Here is a 27,500-nt window from a genome sequence, read left to right as displayed (position 1 = left end):
TAACACAAAGTTCTAGTGATAGCACTGTATTTTTTCTTTCCTATTCGCGGCGGTTATACGCTTTGTGATACCTCTAGATCTGTGATCTGTCACTGTAGCCTTAATTACCCCAAAAATATTGGCGATTATTGTAGCGCGTGACCCCAGCGACCCTCCCTCCGCGGCTGGACTGGACTGAGAGTGTGAGAGTGAGAGTGTGAGAGTGTGTGTGTCAGACACACACTGTGTCTACAAATATGACCAAGGCTACATGAACGCGCAAGCTATACGTCACTAAGAATTCTAGCACGGCCCATGCATATGCCAGAATTTTATGAAAAACTGAACCCAAATTGAACCACGAGTGTAATCGGGGGTTGATTAGTCATTGAGCTAAGTTAATAAACACAAGGACTAACCAATCCTTATAAACTATCATTGGTCAGTTGTTCACATTAGTGTGTACGTTTAGGGGAACGGGTGACCCTGAGCGGCATGTGTTCTAATCCTAGTTGGGTCATTTAGAGTTCTTAGTAATCTATTGCTTGCGCGTTCATTCAGCCAGTTACTTTTTTTTTGCGTTGTCAGTGTTCAGACACTCGACGAGTTTAACGATCTTTGCCTCAGCATCGAGTCCGGTGATTAGGTTAGACATTCATGGTCAGTCTGGGTTTTAGAGAGCCACACACAATTTCGAAACATTATTTGGTATAAGGATGAATATGACACTTTCCTGATAACTCTATGAATATTGACACCCAGACACTTCCCTTCAAGGGCCACTGTCCTGATACTTCCCTGGACCTGTCCCCTCATCTCTCTACCTGGAACCCCGCCCGATACTTGCCTATTGTGGCACTTGCCTGCCTCGCGTCCCTCCTGGAGCTTCCCTGGGACGCCTCACCTTTCATGATGTTGTCCCAGTTTACAGCGACGTAGTGGTCCCTGTCGGGGCGGGAGTGTTCGTGCAGGAAGCCCAGGGCGTGCAGCAGCTCGTGGGTGATGCGCGCCCGGTGCCGGCAGCCCAGGCCCAGGTTGATGGTCACCTGACGCCCACCACACACGTGTTCACCCCCAGGGAAAATGTGAAGTGATAACAAAACGATACAGAATACAGGTAAGCATTGTAATGATAAAAAAACACGACAGTTGATTGGCATAATAAGCCCCCACCACCCCACCCCACCCTCCCCAAACACTGGTATAAAGTTGAGAGGTTGTGATGCTACACAATACTGGTCTTGCTCCCCTAGGACTAACATTACTGAGGACTGACCTAGAAATTGACCTTGTCAGGTAGGTACCGTCATATCTGCTGACCTTCCTGCCTCCGTCTTGAAATTGCGACAAGGCAAAATTGCTTGATTGCATCGAAAACAGACTTTGGGGAGTGAATACATACCTTAGTAAGGTATGACCTTGCTACTTGGGGAAACATCCCTGGCACAAAAGGACCTTCTTTTACACCCTGAAACTGACCTTTTCACGCGGGTATCCTATGGAGGAGGTCCAGCAGTTACCTCGACCCACGTTGACCAAGAGATATGGCTTCTCCTCGCTCCGGGCCTGCCAGGGTACCAATACCTTAACATCGACTCTCGTACATCTAATTATCTGTAGTTGCTCCACTATAATTACAATTGTCATTTTATTTTATGGTTGTTAATGTTATTAAATTTTTCATGATTTTTATATGCATTGTGATGATTAACATTATATTATTGTTGCTTTTGATACTGCAAATGATGACACCGGTGCTGGTGTCAGCATTAGTGTGGCTACGTGTGTGTGCTTAGAGGAGAGATGCTCGAGTTAGCCCGCCATCCTCAGTTAAATATCTTTCTTGTCGGTTTCCTCCTCTCTGAAACATACCCAGCCTCTGTGTGAGTGAGTGAGTGAGTGAGTGAGTGAGTGAGTGAGTGAGTGAGTGAGTGAGTGAGTGAGTGAGTGAGTGAGTGAGTGAGTGAGTGAGTGAGTGAGTGAGTGAGCGAGCGAGTGAGCGAGTGAGCGAGCGAGCGAGTGTACTCACCATAAACCTCAGACAGGTTTTGCTCTCCAGGTCAGCCATCACCGCCTTCACACGCCGCTCTGAAGAACACAACACAACACATTCTAAGGTAACGTAATATAAATTTCAAGTTCAGCTGGGAATGCAACCCGGGGAATCCGTACTCATTCTCTTTACCTAGGTACCAATCCACATTACACCTTTTACTGAAATTATTTATCAATGAAGAATCTTGGCACTTGATAACTTATTATGTGTTATATAATTAAGGGAATTATCTTAAGAGTGTCAAGTATAATTTTGAAACCTTTCTGTATTATGAAATGTATGAAATTATTGTTTAATAATAATTAGCCTGTAAGAGTTACATTAATAAGCATATCAAACGTCATGAAAGTGGAGGACTTACGGACGATTCTCTTGCCGGCGAGTTGGTAAGGGACGGTGGCATTAGGCCAGGGGCGCGTCCCTGCCACCGTCCCTAGTGTCTTCCGGACGCTCGTGTCTTCCTCAGAGGAAGTCACGTCATCCACGTCCCCCCGGTGGTCCTCGACCCCCACCACCAGCACCCGAGGGATGAGGCTCTCGTCCACACTCTCTCCATGGGTAAGGTCCTCCTCCACTCGGGTGTTTATCAGGGGGAGAGAGTTATGGTGGCGAGCGCTGGGAGTGTCTGGTCCTGCTGGTGGGACAGCGCTGGGAGTGTGGGGTCCTGCTGGTGGGACAGCGCTGGGAGTGTGGGGTCCTGCTGGTGGGACAGCGCTGGGAGTGTGGGGTCCTGCTGGTGGGACAGCGCTGGGAGTGTGGGGTCCTGCTGGTGGGACAGCGCTGGGAGTGTGGGGTCCTGCTGGTGGGACAGCGCTGGGAGAGTCTGGTCCTGCTGGTGGGACAGCGCTGGGAGTGTCTGGTCCTGCTGGTGGTACAGCGCTGAGAGAGTCTGGTCCTGCTAGTGGGACAGCGCTGGGAGTGTCTGGTCCTGCTGGTGGTACAGCGCTGAGAGAGTCTGGTCCTGCTGGTGGGACAGCGCTGGGAGTGTCTGGTCCTGCTGGTGGGACAGCGCTGAGAGAGTCTGGTCCTGCTGGTGGGACAGCGCTGGGAGTGTGGGGTCCTGCTGGTGGGACAGCGCTGAGAGAGTCTGGTCCTGCTGGTGGGACAGCGCTGGGAGTGTGGGGTCCTGCTGGTGGGACAGCGCTGGGAGAGTCTGGTCCTGCTGGTGGGACAGCGCTGAGAGAGTCTGGTCCTGCTGGTGGGACAGCGCTGAGAGAGTCTGGTCCTGCTGGTGGGACAGCGCTGAGAGAGTCTGGTCCTGCTGGTGGGACAGCGCTGAGAGAGTCTGGTCCTGCTGGTGGGACAGCGCTGGGAGTGTGTGGTCCTGCTGGTGGGACAGCGCTGGGAGTGTCTGGTCCTGCTGGTGGGACAGCGCTGGGAGTGTCTGGTCCTGCTGGTGGGACAGCGCTGGGAGTGTCTGGTCCTGCTGGTGGGACAGCGCCGGTCATCAAGCCAGTAACCACAGCAAGAGAACTTCAGTTACTCGTTAACTAAAGTAATATATATCTATGACAAAATTTAACCAGCATTTCTCCCCATACTAAACCTTAATTGAAATTGGAAATCTGAATTCATTCATGCCTTTTATTCAAATTAATATAATTCATAAAATCAGTGAACATTTATTATCGATTTAAACTATACAAAATTCAAATACAATCTTAGTTTACAAATGAACAATTTAGTATTAATAGTTGAATGCTGATCACCATTATTAAAAACTAGCTGTACCCGGCCCACGCGTTGCTGTTTCTCAGCAACGCGTGTGCGTTGCTGAGCCACAGACACCTTCCCCCTGTCTCCTAGTCCTTCCCACCATTCCCTCCCCCCCCCTCCTCCGTTCCCTCGTCCTCCCAACAATTCCTCACTCCCCCATCCCCTCGTCCTTCCAACCATTTCTTACTAACGAGGGGACGGGGCCAGTTGGAATGGGAGGGAGGACGAGGGGATGGGGAAGTGGGATATGGCGGGGAGGAGAAGAGGAAGGTGGAGTGGGGAATGGTTAGGAAGACGAGCGGACGCTGGAGTGGGGGATGTTGGGGAGGACAAAGGGACGTGGGAGGGGGAGGAATAGTGAGGAGGACGAGTGGAAGGAGGAGTGGGGAATTGTTGGGAGGAAGAGGGGACGGGTGAGTGAGGAATGGTTCGGAGGATGAGGGGATGAGACAGGGGGAATGGTGGGGAGGACTGGGAGACAGGGGAAGGTTGTTGTGGCTGGGTTCAGCTAGTTAAGAATAAAACTTTATGGTAACTAACAAGTTAAATCAAATGTGAAGTGGAAATCTGTTCAGCGTTTGCAGTTTATATCAATATTCTGGGTAGCGTGCTTGAGTCAAATCCTGTCTCACACACTCACCAGTCTCTCTCTCTCTTGCACACACACACACACACACACACACACACACACACACACATGCTCGAAAGGCGGGATCCAAGAGTCAATGCTCGATCCTGCAGACACAACTAGGTGAGTACAACTTGGTGAGTACACACACACACACACAGTGTAATAGGAATCAGCTTTCAACAGGATTTAAAGTGTTTATCAACAAAGCATCTCTTAGTGATACTTCCGTAATAATGTCAAGTGTCCCAACCATGTACATGCATATTTTCTCTGTTGACCTCTATCATGTATTTAATTGAGGATTAGGTAGACATCACTGAAGTTGAATTTTCTTACAATAAACCATGACATTTTGGGCAATGTTCGAGTGATTAATGAATGTTAGACAACAAAACTTCTGGTGTTCAATGTCTGGGTGATTAACTAATAACAGATTCTCACTCGTGCGCGATATATCTCTCTAAAAGTATGTGTGCAGAGCACAGCCCCAAACCCGGGCACGAGGGGGGACACACGCCCCCCCCCAGACCAGGCACGGGGGGGGGGGGACACACGCACCCCCCCAGACCAGGCACGAGGTGGGAGGGGGGGAGACACGCCCCCCAGACCAGGCACGAGGTCTGAGGGCTACACTTCCGCCACATATAATTCAGCTCACTAATCTCGTGCATGTAGCAGGTGCTACAGTCCACAGCCAACCAAGCTCAGATATTAACTACAAAAAATATTTTCGAGTTGGTATCAAGACGACTAAATTATCTCACGCTACCTCTACTCACATTCTCCTCCCTGTACTCGCCTTCCTTTCCTGAACAAGGAGAGAGCCTCACCTTGCAAGACGCTCCCTGCTTCAGTTCGCGCCACCATCCCAACAATAAGGAACGCCATTCTCAAAACGGACAAGTTCCTTGCCGAGCCGTTCATAATGATGGTTCTCCCGTGAGCCACAGAGCTGGTCAACTTCACGCTCCCCGCCACAGCAGCCACGCGCACCACATTAACCACAACTGCAACACAAAGTTCACGATAGTCGGGAGCTTCCACACCTCAGATGATGGGGTAAATCCCTCTGAAGATGGCGCTGCTGAGTAATGAGGGGCTCCCTGTGTGCGAGATACTCACGTGACGTGACAACATCCTGCCTTGACGTCCCACCATCCTGTGGTTGCCAGGGTAGCCGGGCTCACACCAGGCGGCCTGGACGTCTGTATGGGGGTATATGGGCTGGCTGTGTACACACACAGCGACCAATCCCACCCGACACCACCTTAATTGCCTACAGATTCAAAAGCATACTTACACGTATACGTTGCATGCATACACATACATTCATAAATATATATGCATTTCAATCATTGTGATACTTATCATACAGTTAACCTATTACAGATAGAATAACAGGCGGACAGTTACAGGAGTGTGTACGGAGGGTGGGAGGGGGGGACACGAGCAGACAAGTGTACGGAGGGGGGGGGGGACATTAGCAGACAAGTGTACGGAGGGGGGACACTAGCAGACAAGTGTACGGAGGGGGGGGGACACTAGCAGACAAGTGTACAGAGTGGGGGGACACTAGCAGACAAGTGTACGGAGGGGGGACACTAGCAGACAACCCAGCAAACACAAATCATCTACACAACGTTCGCCTATCTCTTCCCATAGGTGTGGGAATGATTTGCATTGAGAATGGTGCAGGAGAGCCTTTGAGAAACTTTTACTCAAAAAATCCAAACACAAAGGTTTAATTATAAATAGTTTTTCTACAATTATTTTCTTCCAAATGTAAAACAAATAGTTTTTACATGTTTAAATATAAAATTTATGGTGTTTTTTTGTAAAATTCATTAATAAATTGTGAATGATATATATTGGCTGAGTGAAACCTTTAAAATCCATTTAGTTATAATATGAACAGAAAAAAGTAGTTTTCCAAATTTTCTAAAAATCGCTCTTTTTAACACAATTTGACTCCTTATGCATTCCACTAAACACTAATATCATGTTTAAATATATAATTTATGTATTATTCCCTAAGATAATTTATATAAATTATAAAAGTTGCTGGAAAGTGGTGAGAAAGAATCTGAAAACGTTTTGTTGTCTTATATTGGCGTGTTCTTATTAACTAGAGTGAGTAAGAGTGAGCGAGAGTGGGTAAGAGTGAGTAAGAGTGACTGAAGGTGAGTGAGAGTGCCAGAGAGTGTGTAAGTGTGAGTAAGAGTGAGTATAATTAAGAGTGACTGAGAGTAAGAGTGACAGAGTGAGTAAGAGTGAGAGTAAGGGTGACAGAATGAGTAAGAGTGAGAGTAAAGTGATTGAGAGTAAGGGTGAGTATGAGAGTAAGAGTGATTGAGAGTTAGAGTGAGAGTAAGAGTGATTGAGAGTTAGTGAGAGTAAGAGTGATTGAGAGTAAGAGTGATTGAGAGTAAGAGTGATTGAGAGTAAGAGTGATTGAGAGTAAGAGTGATTGGGAGTAAGAGTGATTGAGAGTAAGAGTGATTGGGAGTAAGAGTGATTGGGAGTAAGAGTGAGAGTAAGAGTAAGAATGAGAATAAGAGTGATTGAGAGTAAGAGTGATTGGGAGTAAGAGTAAGAATGAGAGTAGGAGTGATTGAGAGTAGGAGTGATTGGGAGTAGGAGTGATTGGGAGTAAGAGTGATTGAGAGTAAGAGTAATTGAGAGTAAGAGTATGAGAGTAAGAGTGAGAGAGTGAGTATGAATGGGTAAGGGTGACTGAGAGTGAGTAAGAGTGACAGAGTAAGAATGACAGAGTAAGAGTGATAGAGAGTAAGAGTGACAGAGAGTAAGAGTGACAGAGAGTAAGAGTGACAGAGAGTAAGAGTGACAGAGAGTAAGAGTGACAGAGAGTAAGAGTGACAGAGAGTAAGAGTGACAGAGTAAGAGTGAGTATGATGGTGAGTAAGGATGACTGAGAGAAAGAGTGAGTAATAGTGCGTAAGAGTGATTGAGAGTTAGAGTGAGAGTAAGAGTGATTGAGAGTTAGAGTGAGAGTAAGAGTGTTTGAGAGTTAGTGAGAGTAAGAGTGATTGAGAGTAAGAGTGATTGAGAGTAAAAGTGATTGAGAGTAAGAGTGATTGAGAGTAAGAGTGATTGGGAGTAAGAGTGATTGAGAGTAAGAGTGATTGGGAGTAAGAGTGATTGGGAGTAGGAGTAAGAATGAGAATAAGAGTGATTGAGAGTAAGAGTGAGTAAGAGTAAGAATGAGAGTAAGAGTGATTGAGAGTAAGAGTGATTGAGAGTAAGAGTGATTGAGAGTAAGAGTGATTGGGAGTAAGAGTGATTGAGAGTAAGAGTGATTGGGAGTAAGAGTGATTGGGAGTAGGAGTAAGAATGAGAATAAGAGTGATTGAGAGTAAGAGTGAGTAAGAGTAAGAATGAGAGTAAGAGTGATTGAGAGTAAGAGTGATTGAGAGTAAGAGTGATTGAGAGTAAGAGTGATTGGGAGTAAGAGTGATTGGGAGTAAGAGTAAGAGTGAGAGTAAGAGTAAGAATGAGAATAAGAGTGATTGAGAGTAGGAGTGATTGGGAGTAAGAGTAAGAATGTGAGTAGGAGTGATTGAGAGTAGGAGTGATTGGGAGTAGGAGTGATTGGGAGTAAGAGTGATTGAGAGTAAGAGTAATTGAGAGTAAGAGTAATTGAGAGTAAGAGTATGAGAGTAAGAGTGAGAGAGTGAGTATGAATGGGTAAGGGTGACTGAGAGTGAGTAAGAATGACAGAGTAAGAGTGACAGAGAGTAAGAGTGACAGAGAGTAAGAGTGACAGAGAGTAAGAGTGAAAGAGTAAGAGTGACAGAGAGTAAGAGTGACAGAGAGTAAGAGTGACAGAGAGTAAGAGTGACAGAGAGTAAGAGTGACAGAGAGTAAGAGTGACAGAGAGTAAGAGTGACAGAGTAAGAGTGACAGAGTAAGAGTGACAGAGTAAGAGTGACAGAGAGTAAGAGTGACAGAGTAAGAGTGATAGAGAGTAAGAGTGACAGAGAGTAAGAGTGGCAGAGAGTAAGAGTGACAGAGTAAGAGTGATAGAGAGTAAGAGTGACAGTGAGTAAGAGTGACAGAGAATAAGAGTGACAGAGTAAGAGTGACAGAGAGTAAGAGTGACAGAGTGTAAGAGTGACAGAGTAAGAGTGACAGAGAAAGAGTGACAGAGTAAGAGTGACAGAGTAAGAGTGACAGAGTAAGAGTGACAGAGAGTAAGAGTGACAGAGAGTAAGAGTGACAGAGTAAGAGAGTGAGAGTGATTATGAGAGAGTTAAGAGTGTGAGGTGTGAAAGAGTAGCAGGCCAGGGAGGCAGGATGTGTGGTCACAGGCGAGGCCTAGGCCTCGTGATCTCTAATGTTGGTTTATATATATATGTTGGATTTTTTGTCCTGTTTCAAATTATAATTATTTAGCAGGAATGTAATAAGATATTGCACAGTATTAATGTGACAATAATATATGCATTATTTCCTTGATAATCAAACTTGTTGTTCAAAGATAATATACAATCTTTGAAGGAAACATTTTGAGAGCGCGAGCTGGCAACACTGGGCTGGTGGGTGAGAGAGACATATGGTTAGTTGTACTCAGACCTTCAGTGGTGAAGGGTGTGTCCCAGCTGGCCGCCTCCAGCCGCCACCCGCCGCCACCCGCCGCACCCGCCACCAGCCGCCACCCGCCGCCCACCACCAGCTGCCACCCACCACCACCCACCACCAGCCGCCACCCACCACCAGCCGCCACCCGCCACCACCCACCACCAGCCGCCACCCGCCGCCAACCGCCACCCACCACCAGCCGCCACCCGCCGCCACCCGCCACCCACCACCAGCCGCCGCCACCCACCACCAGCCGCCGCCACCCACCACCAGCCGCCACCCGCCGCCACCCACCACCAGCCGCCACCACCCACCACCAGCCGCCACCCGCCACCACCCACCACCAGCCACCACCCACCACCAGCCGCCACCCAAAACCACCCACCACCAGCCGCCACCCGCCACCACCCACCACCAGCCGCCACCCGCCACCACCCACCACCAGAAGCCACCCAAAACCACCCACCACCAGCCGCCACCCACCACCCGCCACCCACCCACCACCAGAAGCCACCCGCCACCACCCACCACCCGCCACCACCCGCCACCAGCCGCCACCCGCCACCAGCCACCGCCACCCACCACCGCCACTCACCACCCGCCGCCACCACCCACCACCAGCCGCCACCCGCCACCAGCCACCGCCACCCACCACCGCCACCCGGCACCACCCACCACCAGCCGCCACCCGCCACCAGCCACCGCCACCCACCACCGCCATTCACCACCCGCCGCCACCATCCACCACCCGCCGCCACCCAACACCAGCCGCCACCCGCCACCACCCACCACCAGCCGCCACCCACCACCAGCCGCCACCCGCCACCACCCACCACCAGCCGCCACCCGCCACCACCCGCCACCTGCCGCCACCCGCCACCAGCCACCGCCACTCACCACCCGCCGCCACCACCCACCACCAGCCGCCACCCGCCACCAGCCACCGCCACCCACCACCGCCACCCGCCGCCACCCGCCGCCACCACCCACCACCACCACCCACCACCACCAGCCGCCGCCGCCGCCACCACCCATCACCGCCGCCGCCACCACCACCCACCACCACCGCCGCCGCCACCACCCATCACCGCCGCCACCACCTGCCACCAGCCACCACCACCGCCCGCTATCAGCCGTCACCGCCCGTTGCCACAGTCGCCACCGCAAGCCGCCACCGCCAGCCGCCACCAGCCCCCCCCACCGCCGATCGTCACCACCCACCACAGCCGCCGCCGTCCGCCACCGCCCGCCGCCACCGCCCGCCACCGCCACCCACCACCACCACCCGCCGCCGCCACCCACCACCCACCACCACCCGCCGCCGCCACCCACCACCCACCACCACCCGCCGCCGCCACCCACCACCCACCACCACCCGCCACCTGCCGCCACCCGCCACCAGCCACCGCCACTCACCACCCGCCGCCACCACCCACCACCAGCCGCCACCCGCCACCAGCCACCGCCACCCACCACCGCCACCCGCCGCCACCCGCTGCCACCACCCACCACCACCACCCACCACCACCAGCCGCCGCCGCCGCCACCACCCATCACCGCCGCCGCCACCACCACCCACCACCACCGCCGCCGCCACCACCCATCACCGCCGCCACCACCTGCCACCAGCCGCCACCACCGCCCGCTATCAGCCGTCACCGCCCGTTGCCACAGTCGCCACCGCAAGCCGCCACCGCCAGCCGCCACCAGCCCCCCCCACCGCCGATCGTCACCACCCACCACAGCCGCCGCCGTCCGCCACCGCCCGCCACCGCAGTAGTAGGGTGTAAGTGCCACAGGCTCCTTTTTTTTTGGGAGAGGACCCCTGTGGGATGTAAGTGCCACAGGCTCCTTTTTTTTCTGGGAGAAAAAAGGGCCCCTGGACTGCCAGGGTTTTCAGGCGAATTTGGCTAGTCACAGATTTGGAATTAAGGAATTCTTATGAGGGAGTAATTTCTGAGATTTTAGAGGTTTGTTAAGCGTTCTTATGATGAAAATAATGTCATAGAAGTTTGTTAAGAGATCTGGGAAAAAAAGGGCTCCTGGACTGCCAGGGTTTTCAGGTGAATTTGGGGAGTCACAGATTTGGAATTAGGGAATTCTTATAATGAAAAATAATGTCTTACGAGTTTGTTAAAGTTCTTATGAGAAAAATAATTTCCGAGACATAGAAGTTTGTTAAGGCCTTATGGGACAAATTCAAGTAACGTATGTAGCTCTTTAGGGCTTCCAGGAGAACTCTACGGACATGTTTTACATGTTTTCAACTTACAAAATCCGTCTGTGTAAGCCATAGTTTTCATGTAAATTTAGAAAATCACCTGTGTAAGTCATGGTTTTCAGGGTTTCGTACATCACACCCCCCTCCCTCCCCCCTTACCTCGCAATCTCTCGCGTCACCTTTATTTACCTTACACCCGGCCAGCCAGTCGGCTCTTATCTTATCTTATCTTCTTCATAATATCTGGACCGTCCCTCCTCTCTCTCTCTCTCTCTCCTTTCATTCAGTTCAGTTCAACTATTTTCCAACATCGTATGTTTGCTCCTTTTCATTAAGCAAGTCAGTTTTACACAAATAAATCATGTTAGTAAGCATGTTCTAGCTCACGTTCCCCCACCTTAGTCCCCTGTCGTATAATGAATACTATCATTCCAATCCCTCTAAAATTTAAAAATAATCATATTTCAAATGTAGTTCAATACAGTAATTTAGTTACCAAGCTCCAGCGCTTGTCCTCCGCCTTAGTTCTCTCTCGTATCTTCGTTAGTATCAGTCCAATTTCCCTGAAATTTTTACCCTCTGTATTTCGGGCACCGTAAATAAGATCAAAACAGTTACCAAGCTCCAGCGCTTGTCCTCCGCCTTAGTTCTCTTTCATATCTTTGTAAATAAACCACCAATTTCCCTGAAATTTTTACCCTCTGTATTTCAGACACCGTAAATAAAATCAAGTCAGTTATCGAGCTCCAGCTCTCGTCCCCGCCTTAGTTCTCCTTCGTATCTTTGTAAATAACCCATCAATTTCCCTAAAATTAAAAGCAGACATACTTCAAAGTTAGTAAATAAGATCAAGTCAGTTACTGAGCTCCAGCTCTCGTCCCCCACCCTCTTCCACCCTCAAGTCTTTGTAAATAAACCATCAATTTCCCCGAAATTTTTACCCTCTGTATTTCAGACATAGTAAATATGATGAAAACAATTATAAAACTCTAGCTCTTGTCCTCTGTCCAAGTTCACTCCGGTAAATTCATTACTATCAGTCCAAATCCCCCTGAGATTTAAACACTCAACTACATTTTCAGACATAGTAAATAAGATCAAGTCAGTTACCGAGCTCCAGCTCTTGTCCCCCTGTATTTGCATATTTTCTCTATATTCACTGTGTTCTTCGTATTCTCATCCGTGTTCACTCCATGTTCTTCAAATGTTCACAGTCCCATTCAGTTCATATTTTCACAAGTATCTCCATTTTTTATGTAATATTTCTCTTAGTCTCATTATGTTCTCTACAAATTCTAGTCATATTTTCTATGTTTTCATATTCATCACATGTTCTCTTTACAACTTTTATACTCAATATTCATGCTAACTTCCATATTTTGTGTTCTTTGTCAATATTCATGTTCCTCTACAAGTTCATGTTCCTCACAAGATCACTTCGTTTTTCACCTTCACTTACATGTTTTCTACATTCTTTTGTCATATTCTCCATGTTCTTCACAAGTCCATTGTTCATTCTTTGTAATCCCTATTCTCCTTATCATGTTTTCATGTTCTCTGTAAGTTCATATTCCCAGCATGTTCACTGTATTCATCAACTTTTCTTACATGTGTTCTTTGCCATGTTCCCCATATGTTCTCTGGGGTTTTCCCCTTACATGTTATTTAACGTTCCTTAACTAAAAAAATCTTTCGCCAATCAACTAAAACATAGTCACTTTCGTCATTTCTCAACTAAACCTATTATCCAGTCAACTAAAAATAGTCAGAAATAGCCTCGTTCAACACTGTTCTTAACTAAAACAACCTTTCTCTTAGCTGAAAATTGTCAAAGGAAACTTCTTTCAGCACTTTCTTAACAGCCGCTATGTTTCATCAGGAAAAAATTGTCAAAGGAAACTTTCCAAAACTGTTCATAACTAGCTTTTATCCATCGTCAATCAACTAAATAATAACTTTCATCATTTCTTAACTAAACTTATTCCCCAGTCATCAGAAAATAGCCGTGTTCTTCATGTTTCATTGTCATTTCATAACTAAAATTATCCATCAATCAACAGAAAAAAGTCATATTCATCATTTCGTAACAGCCATTATGTTTTCGTCAAGTAAGAAAATATAGTCAAAGATATCTATCATCGTCGTTCTTAACTTCCATTTATACTTTGTGGAGCACTAAAAATAGTCAAATGTAACTTTTTCAACACTTTCGTAACTAAAATTATATGTCGCTAAGTAAGAAAAATAGTCAAATGTAACTTTTTCAGCACTTTCGTAAAAAAAAATTATATGTCGTCAAGTACGAAAAATAGTCAAAGGTGCTCTCCATGACACCAAAGTTACTCTTCGAGAAATCAAAGACACTCTTCAATACATCAAGGACTTACTCAAAGATACCAAAGTTACACTCTAAGACATCCTTCGAGACATCAAAGACATCCTTTAAGACTTCAAGGGCACTCTTCGAGATATCAAAAGACACTCTCAAACACTCAAAATTTACTCGCATCCTCAAAGTTATTCTCAGAGTCATCAAAAAGTTAATCTCAGTCATCAAAATGCTATTCTCTAAGTAGCCTTTCGTTCATCAGAGAAACTTTCTAAGACATCTTCGTTCATTAAAGTTAATCTCAGAGGCATAAAAGTTATTCTCGGAGCTATCAAAATTAATCTCTAAAACAACAAAAGTTAATCTCTGTCATCAAAGTTGATCTGCAAGATATCTTCGAGACGTCAAAGTTACTTTTCATTACATCAAAGACGCATTCAAATACTACCCATGTTCTCAGAAGTCATTCTCTAAGCCATCAATGTTCTTCTCTAAGACATAAAAGTTATTCTCTATGTCATCAAAAAGTTATTCTCTGAGCTAACAAAATACTACTCATGTTCTCAAAGACATTCTCCAATTCGTCAATGTTGTTTCAAAGACATCAAAGTTAATCTCAGAGTTATCCAAAGACATTCTCAAAGTCATCTAAAGTTATTCTCTAAGACATCAAAGTTATTCTAAGAGTTATCAAAAGTTATTCGCAGTCATGTTATGTTATTCTCTAACTCACTTCCATTCATCAAAGACATTCTCTAAGCCCTCAAAGTTATTCTCTAAGACAGCAAAGTCATTCCCAGAGTCATCAAAAAGTTATTCTTCGAAACATAAAATTTGCTCTGTAAGATATCTTCGTTCATCAAACTTATTCTCAGAGATATCTAAAGTTATTCTCAGAACAATCAAAAGTTATTCTAAGACAACAAAAGTTATTCTCAGAGCTACCCAAAGCTATTCTCAGAGTCACCTTCGTTCGTCAGAGAAACTTTCAAAACATCTTTGTTCATCAAACTTGTTTTCAAAGTCATCAAAAGTTAATCTAAGACATCTTCTTTCATCAAAGTTATTTTCAGAGACATCTAAAGTTATTCTCAGAGCTATCAAACTTGTTCTCAGAGTCGTCAAATGTTATTCTCGAAGTCATCAATGATATTTTCAGAGACATCTAAAGTTAATTTCTATGTTATAAAAGTTATTCTCAGAGACATCTAAAGTTAATCTTGGTCATCAAAGTTGTTCTCTAAACATCAATGTTGTTCTCCAAGACATCAAAGATGTTCTCAAAATCATAAAAGTTATTCCCAGAGCTATCAAAGTTAATCTCAGAGATATCCAAAGATATTCTCATGTCCACAAAAGTTATTCCAAGAGACGTCAAAGTTATTCTCAGAGACATCTAAAGTTATTCTCTAAGACATCAAGTTATTCTAAGAGCTATCAAAAGTTATTCTCAGTCATGATATGTTATTCTCTAAGTAACCTTCCATTCATCAAAGACATTCTCTAAGTCCTGAAAGTTATTCTCTAAGACAACAAAGTCTTTCTCAGAGCTACCAAAGTTGTTCTCTAAGACATAAAAGTTATTCTCAGAGTCATCAAAGTGATCTCTAATTCACCTTCGTTCACCCAAAGTTGTTCTCTAAGACACCTTCGTTCATCAAAGAAACTCTCCTTCTTCCATCATGTTATTCTTTAAGACATCTTCAGTCATAAAATTTCTCTCCAAAATGTAACTAGTTCAGCTTTTCATACCAAACCTGCATTTCTGTTAAATATATTTTCTTAGACATTTTACCTTTTAAACTGTTCTCTGAACTACACTGTTCAAACCTACGTAACCTATCCTCTCCACCCAATGTTACTTAGTTAACGTAACGTTCCTAAACCTAACTTTACCTATCCTAACATAACTTACCTTACCTTACCTATCTTACCTAACTTTACCTATCCTAACATAACTTACCTTACTTTACCTATCTTACCTAACTTTACCTATCTTACCTAACTTAACCTGCATAACCTAACTTTACCTATCCTAACCTAATTTACCTTACCTTACCTATCTTACCTAACTTTACCTATCTTACCTAACTTAACCTGCTTAACCTAACTTTACCTATCTTACCTAACTTAACCTGCATAACCTAACTTTACCTATCCTAACCTAACTTACCTTACCTTACCTATCTTACCTAACTTTACCTATCTTACCTAACTTAACTTTCATAACCTAACTTTACCTATCCTAACATAACTTACCTTACCTTCCCTATCTTACCTAACTTTACCTATCCTAACATAACTTACCTTACCTATCATACCTAACTTAACCTAACTTTACCTATCCTAACTTAACTTACCTTACCTTCCCTATCTTACCTAACTTTACCTATCCTAACATAACTTACCTTACCTATCATACCTAATTAAATTAAATTAACTAATGAATTTGAGAAACAAGAGAGCATTTGAGCAAATGAGGGAGAGAGAGGGGGAGGAAGAGAGAGAATAAGGGAGAGAGATAGAAAAGGAGGGTTAGAAGGAGTAGGAGAATCAAAGTAAAAGAAGGAAAGAAGGTTAAGTGGGATGGTGGGTTTGGGTAAAAATATACAAAGGAGAAACAAAACTACATCTGAAAGGTTAGGAAACGGATAATATATTCAACAAATACGTCAAAAAACACAATAAACTACATCTGAAAGGTTAGGTTAAAGGGTTGGGGAATAAGAACATATGATAGAACCTACCAAATACACTAAGATTACAAGAGGTTAGGTTAAGGGGTTGGGGAATAAGAACATATGATAGAACCTACCAAATACACTAAGATTACAAGAGGTTAGGTTAAGGGGTTGGGGAATAAGAATAAATGATAACAAACATAATAAATACAACTTATGAGCAACTTGATGAACTTTAACAAATAACCCTTGATCTGCAAAAATGACCATTTGAGAAATTGACCCTTGAAACGAGTAAGTTCCCATATATAAGAAAAACCTTTGAAATGGTTAAATACCCAATCTTAAACAAATAACACTTGAAATGCAAAAACGTCCATTTGAGAAATTATTCCTTGAAATGAGTAAATGCTCATATATAACAAAAATTCTTTGAAATGCTTAAATATCCAATCTCTAACAAATAGCACTTGAAATGCATAAGTGACCATTTGAGAAATTAACTAATGAAATGAGTAAATGAATATGAGACAATGATTGATGAAACACAAAAGACAAGAAGGAATACTTATGTAAGTTAGATCATGTCTGGTTTGACTAGATAAGTTAGGATACATCAGTTTGGGAATGTAAGATTAAGTTAGGTAAAGCAAGTTAGGTTACGTTAGGATAGGTAAGATAAGTTAAATAAGTTAGGTTAAGCAGAATAAGTTAGGTAAGTTAAGTTAGGATAGGTAAGATAAGTTAAATAAGTTAGGTTAAGCAGAATAAGTTAGGTAAGTTAAGTTAGGATAGGTAAAGTTAGGTTAAGTTAGGTATGATAGGTAAGGTAAGTTATGTTAGGATAGGTAAAGTTAGGTAAGATAGGGAAGGTAAGGTAAGTTATGTTAGGATAGGTAAAGTTAGGTTATGAAAGTTAAGTTAGGTAAGATAGGTAAAGTTAGGTAAGATAGGTAAGGTAAGGTAAGTTAGGTTAGGATAGGTAAAGTTAGGTTATGCAGGTTAAGTTAGGTAAGATAGGTAAAGTTAGGTTAAGCAGGTTAAGTTAGGTAAGATAGGTAAAGTTAGGTAAGATAGGTAAGGTAAGGTAAGTTAGGTTAGGATAGGTAAAGTTAGGTTATGCAGGTTAAGTTAGGTAAGATAGGTAAAGTTAGGTAAGATAGGTAAAGTAAGGTAAGTTATGTTAGGATAGGTAAAGTTAGGTAAGATAGGTAAGGTAAGGTAAGTTATGTTAGGATAGGTAAAGTTAGGTTTAGGAACGTTACGTTAACTAAGTAACATTGGGTGGAGAGGATAGGTTACGTAGGTAGTGTAGTGTAGTTCAGAGAACAGTTTAAAATGTAAAATGTCTAAGAAAATATATTTAACAGAAGTGTAAGTTTGATATGAAAAGCTGAACTAGTTACATTTGGAGAGAAATTTTATGCCTGAAGATGTCTTAGAGAACAACAATGTTGTCTTAAAGTATAACTTGATGGAAGAAGGAGAGTTTCTTTGATGAACCAAGGTGACTTAGAGATCAACATTGATGAACGAAGATGTCTTAGAAAGCTTCTCTGATGAACGAAAGGTTACTTAGAGAATAACTTTGTTAGCTCTTTGAATAACTTTGATGACTTTGAGAATAACTTTGATAGCTCTGGGAATAACTTTTATGATTTTGAGAACATCTTTGATGTCTTGGAGAACAACTTTGATGACCAAGATTAACTTTAGATGTCTCTGAGAATAACTTTTATAACATAGAAATTAACTTTAGATGTCTCTGAAAATAACTTTGATGAAAAAAGATGTCTTAGATTAACTTTTGATGACTTTGAAAACAAGTTTGATGAACAAAGATGTTTTGGAAAGTTTCTCTGACGAACGAAGGTAACTTAGAGATTAACTTTTATGATTTAGAGAACATCTTTGATGTCTTAGAGAACAAGATTGATGTCTTAGAGAACAACTTGGATGAACAAAGATGTCTTAGAAAGCTTCTCTGATGAACGAAAAGATACTTAGAGAATAACTTTGACGACTGTATTTAACTTTTTGATGGCTCTGAGGACAGTTTTTGTTGAACGAGGATGTCTCGGAAGGCTTCTTTGAATAACAAAGGTGACTCTGAGAATAACTTTGATGACTCTGAGAAAGACTTTGTTGTCTTAGAATAACTTTTGATTGTTCTGAGAATAACTTTAGATATCTCTGAGAATAAATTTGATGAACGAAGATGTCTTACAGAGCAAATTTTATGTTTCGAAGAATAACTTTTTGATGACTCTGGGAATAACTTTGAGGGCTTAGAGAATGTCTTTGATGAATGGAAGTGAGTTAGAGAATAACATAACATGACTGAGAATAACTTTTGATAACTCTTAGAATAACTTTCATGTCTTAGAGAATAACTTTAGATGACTTTGAGAATGTCTTTGGATACCTCTGAGATTAACTTTGATGTCTTTGAAACAACATTGATGAATTGGAGAATGTCTTTGAGAACAAGAGTAGTATTTTGTTAGCTCAGAGAATAACTTTTTGATGACATAGAGAATAACTTTTATGTCTTAGAGAAGAACATTGATGGCTTAGAGAGAATATCTTTGATGAAAGATGATGTCTTGGATTAACTTTGACGTCTCTTGGAATAACTTTAGATGTCTCTGAGAATAACTTTTATGAACGAAGATGTCTGAGATTAACTTTGACGTCTCTTGGAATAACTTTTGTGGACATGAGAATATCTTTGGATAACTCTGAGATTAACTTTGATGTCTTTGAAACAACTTTGATGTACGAGAGTGAGTTAGAGATTACCTTTGTTAACTCTGAGATCAACTTTGATGAACGAGAAAATACTTTTTGATGACATGGAGAATAATTTGATAGCTCTGAGAATGACTTTTATGCCTCTGAGAATAACTTTGAGGATGCAAGTAAATTTTTGAGTGTTTGAGAGCGTCTTTTGATATCTCGAAGAGTCCCACTGAAGTCTTAAAGGATGTCTTTGATGTCTCAAAGGAAGTCTTTGAGTGCAACTTTGATGTCTTTGAGTAAGTCCTTGATGTCTCGAAGAGTGTCTTTGACTCTATTTCTTACTTAACGACATATAATTTTAGTTAGGAACAACGATGAATATGACTATTCTAGCGAAGTGAAAGGTTACTTTAGTTAAGAACAGTGTTGGAAAGAGGCTACACCTGACTATTTTAAATGAGAGAAGTGATATTTCAGTTAAGAAATGACAAGGAAACATGATGAAGTAACTATTTTTTAGTTGACTGATGAATACTTTAGTTAAGGAAAAAGACAAAACATGACGAGGGAGACTATTTTTGTGCTCCCCAAAGTATAATGTCAGTTAAGAACAGCGATGAAAGATATCTTTGGTTATTTTTTCTTACTTGACAAAACATAATTTTAGTTAAGCAAAAAGACAAGACAAAACATGATGAACATGGCTTTTTCTGTTGATTGATGGATAATTTTAGTTATGAAATGACAATGAAACATGAAGAACACGGTTATTTTCTGATGACTAGGGAATAAGTTTAGTTAAGAAATGATGAAAGTTATTATTTTAGTTGATTGACGATGGATAAAAGCTAGTTATGAACAGTTTTGGAAAGTTTCCTTTGACAATTTTTTCTTACTTGATGAAACATAGCGCCTGTTAAGAAAGTGCTGAAAAAAGTTTCCTTTGACAATTTTTAGCTAAGAGAAAGGTTGTTTTAGTTAAGAACAGTGTTGAACGAGGCTATTTCTGACTATTTTTAGTTGACTGGATAATAAGTTTAGTTGAGAAATGACGAAAGTGACTATGTTTTTAGTTGATTGGTGAAAGATTTTTTAGTTAAGGAACGTTAGATAACATGTAAGGGGAAAAACCCAGAGAACATATGGGGAACATGGCAAAGAACATATGTAAGAAAAGTTGATGAATACAGTGAACATGCTGGGAATATGAACTTGTAGAGGAACATGATTATTGACAAAGAACACAATATATGGAAGTTAGCATGAATATTGAGTATAAAAGTTGTAAAGAGAACATGTGATGAACATGAAAACATAGAAAATATGACTAGAATTTGTAGAGAAAGTAATGAGACTAAGAGAAAGATTACAGAAAAAATGGAGATACTTGTGAAAATATGAACTGAATGGGACTGTGAACATTTGTAGAACATGGAATGAACACAGAAAACATGGACAAATGTGAAGAACGCAGCTGAATATAGAGAAAATATGCAAATACAGTATGATTATTGAAGGTTTGGATACGTTGGGGATGAGAAGGTAAGGGAGGGAAAGGGTAAGGTGAGATGAGATGGAGGAAGGTGGGAGGGGGTGCAAGATAAATACACAGGTTGGGGTTATGTGTGTAGTCGAATAAGAGTTAGGCTGGAGATGGACTTGATTGAATATATTTATGTCTGATGATCTAAGGCTGAGGAAATGGAAACTTGGCTAATGTCCAGATTAATTTTACTACGTTAGAAAATAAGGTGATTTTAAATCTCAGGGTGATTTAGTTGGAAAATAAAGAACTTGTACAAATGAACTAAGCTGGGGCACAAGAGTTGAAACTTGATAACTGAACTGGTTTTTATTTACTATGTCTGAAAATGTAGTTGGGTGTTTAAATCTATGGGGGATTTGGACTGATAGTAATGAATTTACATGAGTGAACTTGGACAGAGGACAAGAGCTAGAGTTTTATATTTGTTTTACTTCATATTTACTATGTCTGAAATACAGAGGGTAAAAATTTCGGGAAATTGATGGTTTATTTACAAAGACTTGAGGGTGGAAGAGGGTGGGGGACAAGAGCTGGAGCTCAGTAACTGACTTGATCTTATTTACTAACTTTGAAGTACGACTGTTTAAAATTTCAGGGGGATAGGACTGCTAGTAGCGAAAATGTGGTCTCTGTCAAATTTGGGTCTTTAATTGGACTCTGATTAATTTCGATAATGAACTGGACTCTGAATATTTTGGCACAAAGTAGACTCTGGCGAATTTTGCTAGAAAACTGGACTCTGATGAATTTCGATCAAGAACTGGACTCTGTCAAATTTTCACAGATTACAGGACACTGATGAAAATTGCTAGAAAACTGGACTCTGATGAATTTCGATCAAGAACTGGACTCTGATGAATTTTGCTATTAAAGTAGACTCTGGCGAATTTGAGCATAAACTGGACTCTGATGAAATATGAGCTTAAAACTGTCTCTGACTAATTTTGCTCTCAAAGTAGACTCTGGCGAATTTGAGCATAAACTGGACTCTGCCGAAAATTGGGTATAAAATGGTCTCTGTCAAGTTTTCACAGATTACAGGACACTGATGAAATTTGCTCTCAAAGTAGACTCTGGCGAATTTCGGTATAAACTGGTCTCTGATGAAATATGAGCTTAAAACTGGGCTCTGTTCAATTTTGGTCTTTACAGATGAAATAGCCGTAAATGGATATAAAACTAAATGTTATGGATAAGTGGTCTGTTTTCCTTAACAAAACATCTAAGACAATATTCTCTGAAAATAGTCTTTTTACAAATTCGGTCATAAACATATAAATAAACTTCTATGATTATTTGAAACTCTGAAAATAGCTGTAAGGAAATAGGAGGCGAGAGAGAGAGGAGGGACGGTCCAGATATTATGGAGAAGATAAGATATGATAAGAGGCGACCTACAAGAAGCGTCTGGCTGGCCGGGCCTAAGGTAAATAAAGGTGACGCGAGAGATTGCGAGGTAAGGGGCGAGGGAGGTGATGTGAGGTATATGAGTGGGAGATGCAGGGGGAGGGAATGGTGAGGGAGGGGGGATGGCAGGGAAATGAATTAGATATATATAGTAATATACAAGTTTCTAAGTAAGAATCAAACTTAAACATATACAGCCTAAATATCTGTTTTATTATGGGTAGGAACTCTGAAAAAAATTCCCCCAAAAGAACTTTTTAACAAACTCGTATGACATTATTTTTATAATAACAACTTTGAACAAACTTCTAAAATCTCAGAAATTATTTTCCTCATAAGAATTCCTTAATTCCAAATCTGTGACTCCCCAAATTCGCCTGAAAACCCAAAAGCGCTACACACGAATTTCAAAATTCACCTGAAACCCCCGAAGCGCTACACACGAATTTCCAGAAGTTGAAAACAGGCAAACTATGTCTGTAGAGTTCTCCTGGAAGCCCTAAAGAGCTACATACATTACTTGAATTTGTCCCATAAGCCCTTTAACAAACTTCTAAGTCTCGGAAATTATTTTTCTCATAAGACTTTAACAAACTTCTAAAATCTCGGAAATTACTCACTCATAAGAAATCCTTAATCCAAAATCTGACTCCTCAAATTCACCTGAAAACCCAAAAGCGCTACACACGAATTTACAAATTCACCTGAAACCCCCGAAGCGCTACACACGAATTTCCAGAATAACAAAAATTCGTCTGTGGCACTTACACCCTACTACTCACCACCCGCCGCCGCCACCCACCACCCACCACCACCCGCCGCCGCCACCCACCACCCACCACCACCCGCCGCCGCCACCCACCACCCACCACCACCCGCCGCCGCTACCCACCACCCACCACCACCCGCCGCCGCCACCCACCACCCACCACCACCGCCGCCGCCACCCACCACCCACCACCACCGCCGCCGCCACCCACCACCCACCACCACCGCCGCCGCCACCCACCACCACCGCCGCCGCCACCCACCACCCACCACCACCGCCGCCGCCACCCACCACCCACCACCACCGCCGCCGCCACCCACCACCCACCACCAGCCGCCACCCGCCGCCACCCGCCACCCACCACCAGCCGCCACCCGCCGCCACCCGCCACCCACCACCAGCCGCCGCCACCCACCACCAGCCGCCACCCGCCGCCACCCACCACCAGCCGCCACCCGCCACCACCCACCACCAGCCGCCACCCGCCACCACCCACCACCAGCCACCACCCACCACCAGCCGCCACCCGCCACCACCCACCACCAGACGCCACCCGCCACCACCCACCACCAGCCGCCACCCGCCACCACCCACCACCAGCCACCACCAGCCGCCACCACCACTCACCACCCGCCGCCGCCACCACCCACCACCCGCCACCCACCCACCACCAGCCGCCACCCGCCACCACCCACCACCAGCCACCGCCACCCACCACCGCCACTCACCACCCGCCGCCACCACCCACCACCAGCCGCCACCCGCCACCAGCCACCGCCACCCACCACCGCCACCCGCCACCACCCACCACCAGCCGCCACCCGCCACCAGCCACCGCCACCCACCACCGCCATTCACCACCCGCCGCCACCACCCACCACCCGCCGCCACCCGCCACCCACCACCAGCCGCCACCCGCCACCACCCACCACCAGCCGCCACCCACCACCAGCCGCCACCCGCCACCACCCACCACCAGCCGCCACCCGCCACCACCCGCCACCAGCCGCCACCCGCCACCAGCCACCGCCACTCACCACCCGCCGCCACCACCCACCACCAGCCGCCACCCGCCACCAGCCACCGCCACCCACCACCGCCACCCGCCGCCACTCGCCGCCACCACCCACCACCACCACCCACCACCACCAGCCGCCGCCGCCGCCACCACCCATCACCGCCGCCGCCACCACCACCCACCACCACCGCCGCCGCCACCACCCATCACCGCCGCCACCACCTGCCACCAGCCGCCACCACCGCCCGCTATCAGCCGTCACCGCCCGTTGCCACAGTCGCCACCGCAAGCCGCCACCGCCAGCCGCCACCAGCCCCCCCCACCGCCGATCGTCACCACCCACCACAGCCGCCGCCGCCCGCCACCGCCCGCCACCGCCCGCCGCCACCGCCCGCCACCGCCCGCCGCCACCACCCACCACCACCACCCGCCGCCGCCACCCACCACCACCACCCGCCGCCGCCACCCACCACCACCACCCGCCGCCGCCACCCACCACCACCCGCCGCCGCCACCCACCACCACCGCCGCCGCCACCCACCACCCACCACCACCGCCGCCGCCACCCACCACCCACCACCACCGCCGCCACCACCCACCACCCACCACCACCGCCGCCGCCACCCACCATCCACCACCACCGCCGCCGCCACCCACCACCCACCACCACCGCCGCCGCCACCCACCACCCACCACCACCGCCGCCGCCACCACCACCTACCACCGCCAGCCGCCACTACTCATCACAGACGCCGCCACCCGCCACCGCCCGCCACCACCGCCAGACTCAGCCGCCAGTGTCCGCCACCGCCGCCACTGCCCGCCACCGCCGCCACTGTCCGCCACCGCCGTCACTGTCCGCCACCGCCGCCACTGTCCGCCACCGCCACCACTGTCTGCCACCGCCACCACTGTCCGCCCGCCGCCACCACTGTCCGCCCGCCGCCTCCACTGTCCGCCCGCCGCCTCCACTGTCCGCCCGCCGCCTCCACTGTCCGCCCGCCGCCACCACTGTCCGCCCGCCGCCTCCACTGTCCGCCCGCCGCCACCACTGTCCGCCCGCCGCTACCACTGTCCGCCCGCCGCCACCACTGTCCGCCCGCCGCCGCCACTGTCCACCACCGCCGCCGCCACTGTCCGCCCGCCGCTACTGTCCACCACCGCCGCCGCCACTGTCCACCACCGCCGCCAAAGCCGCCACGGTCCGCCCGCCGCCACTATCCGCCACAGCCGCCACTATCCGCCACCGCCGCCACTGTCCGCCCGCCGCCACTGTCCGCCCGCCGCCACTATCCGCCACCGCCGCCACTGTCCACCCGCCGTCACTATCAACCTGTCCTCTTAAAAAGAACGTCAACATTTGCCGTTTGACTCTACGGCTGTTTTTGGACGTTATTTTGTGTAAAACTACGTCTATTTTCGCTTCCATGGACTATCTCTTGTTATACAATGAAATACCACACTCTTATTATTCTATAACTCACTGACTATGCTCTGATATTTGTTCTTCAAGTAAAAATATATATATTTTTGCCTTAATTAGGCCATAATCCAGAAAATTCCAGCCTATCGATCTTTATATTTAGGAAAACATCTAATAAATTTGGAAATGAATTTTTCGTTCGCCGACAGTTGCCTGTTACTATTTAACCCTCTATGCTGTAATGTCGCTGGTCATTGTGACTTTCCCAGGATTTATATATGTTTTGTAGTAGCATTTAGTCAGACTACAGTAATTTAACTAATGGGAAACCTCTATAGTTGTTGTAAATTAATAATAATCATTTATCAAATAATAAATTAGCAAACATATGCAACATTTTATGTTACGACTTTTCGGGTAGGCCGTTCTGTTTGTTTACAACCCCAATGGTTCAAAATACACAATACTTTTAATATATAAGTGACTAAGTATGCTCTAATATATGGTCCTCGATGAAAATTATCGTTTTTTTTTGTTAATTTGTCGATAATGAATAAGATTCCTTACTGTTGATCTTTATATTAAGAAAAACATCTAAACAAATTGGTATTGTGTTTTCGTTCAGATAAAGTTTCCAGATACTATTTCCTAGTTATCAATTAATGTAGGTGGTTATTTTAATTCGCGGCTACCAGGGGCTTTCTCCCATTATACAATATAAATGTACTCACTAACTATTCTCTGGTATCTGTTCTTCAAGTAAAATTACCTATTTTGTTGTTTAATTAGTCCATAATTCATAAAATTCCTTCAGCTAGGTCGATCTTTATATTTAGAAAAACATCTAATCAATTTGGAATTTAATTTTTCGTTCACCTACAGTTACCAGCTACTATTTCATTGTTATATTTTATGTCGCTGGTCATTACAATTTTCCAAGAATTTAAACAGCAAGTAGCATCTTGTTAGGGTACAGGAATTTACCTATGGAGAACCTCGATAGCTGCCGAAAATTATTAATGATTATATATGTTATTTAAAATAATGAATTATATACCATTTCTTATGTTACGTCTTTGGCGGGTAGGCGGTTCTGCGGGTTTACAACCGTATTGTTTAAAAATCACACTGTTTTAAATGTATGAGTCACTAGTATGCTCTGATATATGTTCTGCAATGAAAATAAAGATTGTTTTGTTGTTAATTACTCCATAAATGTGTAATGTGTTAATTCAGTCTAAAATCTTTTTGCAACGTTTATATGCGATATACGTAGCTGGAAACTACCTAATATTTAAAAATAATAGTTACAACATTCTATTAATATATAATGTTGAAATAAATATCACACAAAGTCTGTATATCTGTTTTTAGATGTCTTATAAATTTTCTTTTAAAATAGTATTAATGATTTTTATGAACCTTGAGTAAAAATTATGTTAATTATTATTAATCTAATTGTTATTATTTTAAGTAAAAGAATAGCAAGTATTCGCATAACCACGGGATCTCTGTTTGTGTATGAATGCACGGATTTGTTTTTGTTATGAGAGGGACGCCTTAGAAAGCATGGTGTAGGCCACCTGTGGCTCGCATCCGATCCCACGATCGTCGTCGCCCCTTAATCAACACAACAGGTATTTAGTATTTACGATTATAATAAGTAATATTTCTTTTATAATAATATTGCAGCAGGTGGTGTAGTGGTAGGACACTCGCCTGGCGTTCCGCGAGCGCTATGTCATGGGTTCGTATCCTGGCCGGGGAGGATTTACTGGGCGCAATTCCTTAACTGTAGTCTCTGTTTAACGCAACAGTAAAATGTGTACTTGGATGAAAAAACGATTCCTCGCGGCGGGGATCGTATTCCAGGGACCTGCCCGAAACGCTACTCGTACTAGTGGCTGTACAAGAATGTAACAACTCTTGTATATATCTCAGGTTAGGGGCTAGGCATTTACACTCTTAGGTCAGCAAACTAGCTAGAAGGTTAGACTATTAGACTCCACTGGTCAATCGGGGCCCTGCATGACTCAGCTTATCCTAACCTAGCCCAGCTTAAACCATCTTAGCATAGTTCACTCTAGCTGTGCATAGTGCTTGCACAGCCTTGCTTATCCTAGTTTACCTCTTCCTAGCCTACCGTAGCCAAGCCTATCCCAGTATACCCTTACCTAGTCTTGCCTAGCCTAACCCTGCCTTGCTTTTAAACATGACCAGTCCTTCCTACCCTAGCCAAGCCCTGACCAGCTTAGCCACGCCAATCCCTGCCTAGATTTAGCATAGCCTTGCCTTTTTATTAATATATAGAGGGTACCACCTCTGGTTGAGTTTGTAGGAACCCTCCACTTATAGGGTTGAGGGTTCCATATATATATATATA

General features: G+C 44.9%; 1 protein-coding gene and 1 long non-coding RNA gene across 4 annotated transcripts in view; one reads left to right on the top strand and one right to left on the bottom strand.

Moving 5' to 3' along the window:
- Positions 1-27,500, bottom strand: part of LOC138349728 (low choriolytic enzyme-like) — a 111,822-nt gene that overhangs the window by 49,523 nt on the left and 34,799 nt on the right. For 2 of the 3 annotated variants that reach the window (XM_069310891.1, XM_069310890.1), the window contains exons 2-6: positions 5,213-5,389; positions 2,397-3,392; positions 2,009-2,067; positions 1,459-1,545; positions 884-1,025 (exon numbers count right to left, since the gene is read on the bottom strand). In XM_069310891.1, coding sequence (XP_069166992.1) covers positions 884-1,025; positions 1,459-1,545; positions 2,009-2,067; positions 2,397-3,392; positions 5,213-5,306 — 1,378 coding nt within the window. In that variant the 5' untranslated portion in view covers positions 5,307-5,389. The remainder of the gene's footprint in view (positions 1-883; positions 1,026-1,458; positions 1,546-2,008; positions 2,068-2,396; positions 3,393-5,212; positions 5,390-27,500) is intronic. The other variant, XM_069310892.1, reaches the window with a different exon arrangement.
- LOC138355716 (uncharacterized) overlaps positions 26,645-27,500 on the top strand; it is an 11,913-nt gene continuing 11,057 nt past the window's right edge. Inside the window, exon 1 of the long non-coding RNA XR_011224004.1 lies at positions 26,645-26,754. This is a non-coding gene — a long non-coding RNA (uncharacterized lncRNA). The remainder of the gene's footprint in view (positions 26,755-27,500) is intronic.

The sequence above is a fragment of the Procambarus clarkii genome, chromosome 68 (genome assembly GCF_040958095.1).
Source record: "Procambarus clarkii isolate CNS0578487 chromosome 68, FALCON_Pclarkii_2.0, whole genome shotgun sequence".
NCBI lineage: Eukaryota > Metazoa > Arthropoda > Malacostraca > Decapoda > Cambaridae > Procambarus > Procambarus clarkii.
The sequence above is the reverse complement of the archived record's forward strand: the minus strand, read 5'-3'. Positions and strand labels throughout refer to the sequence as shown.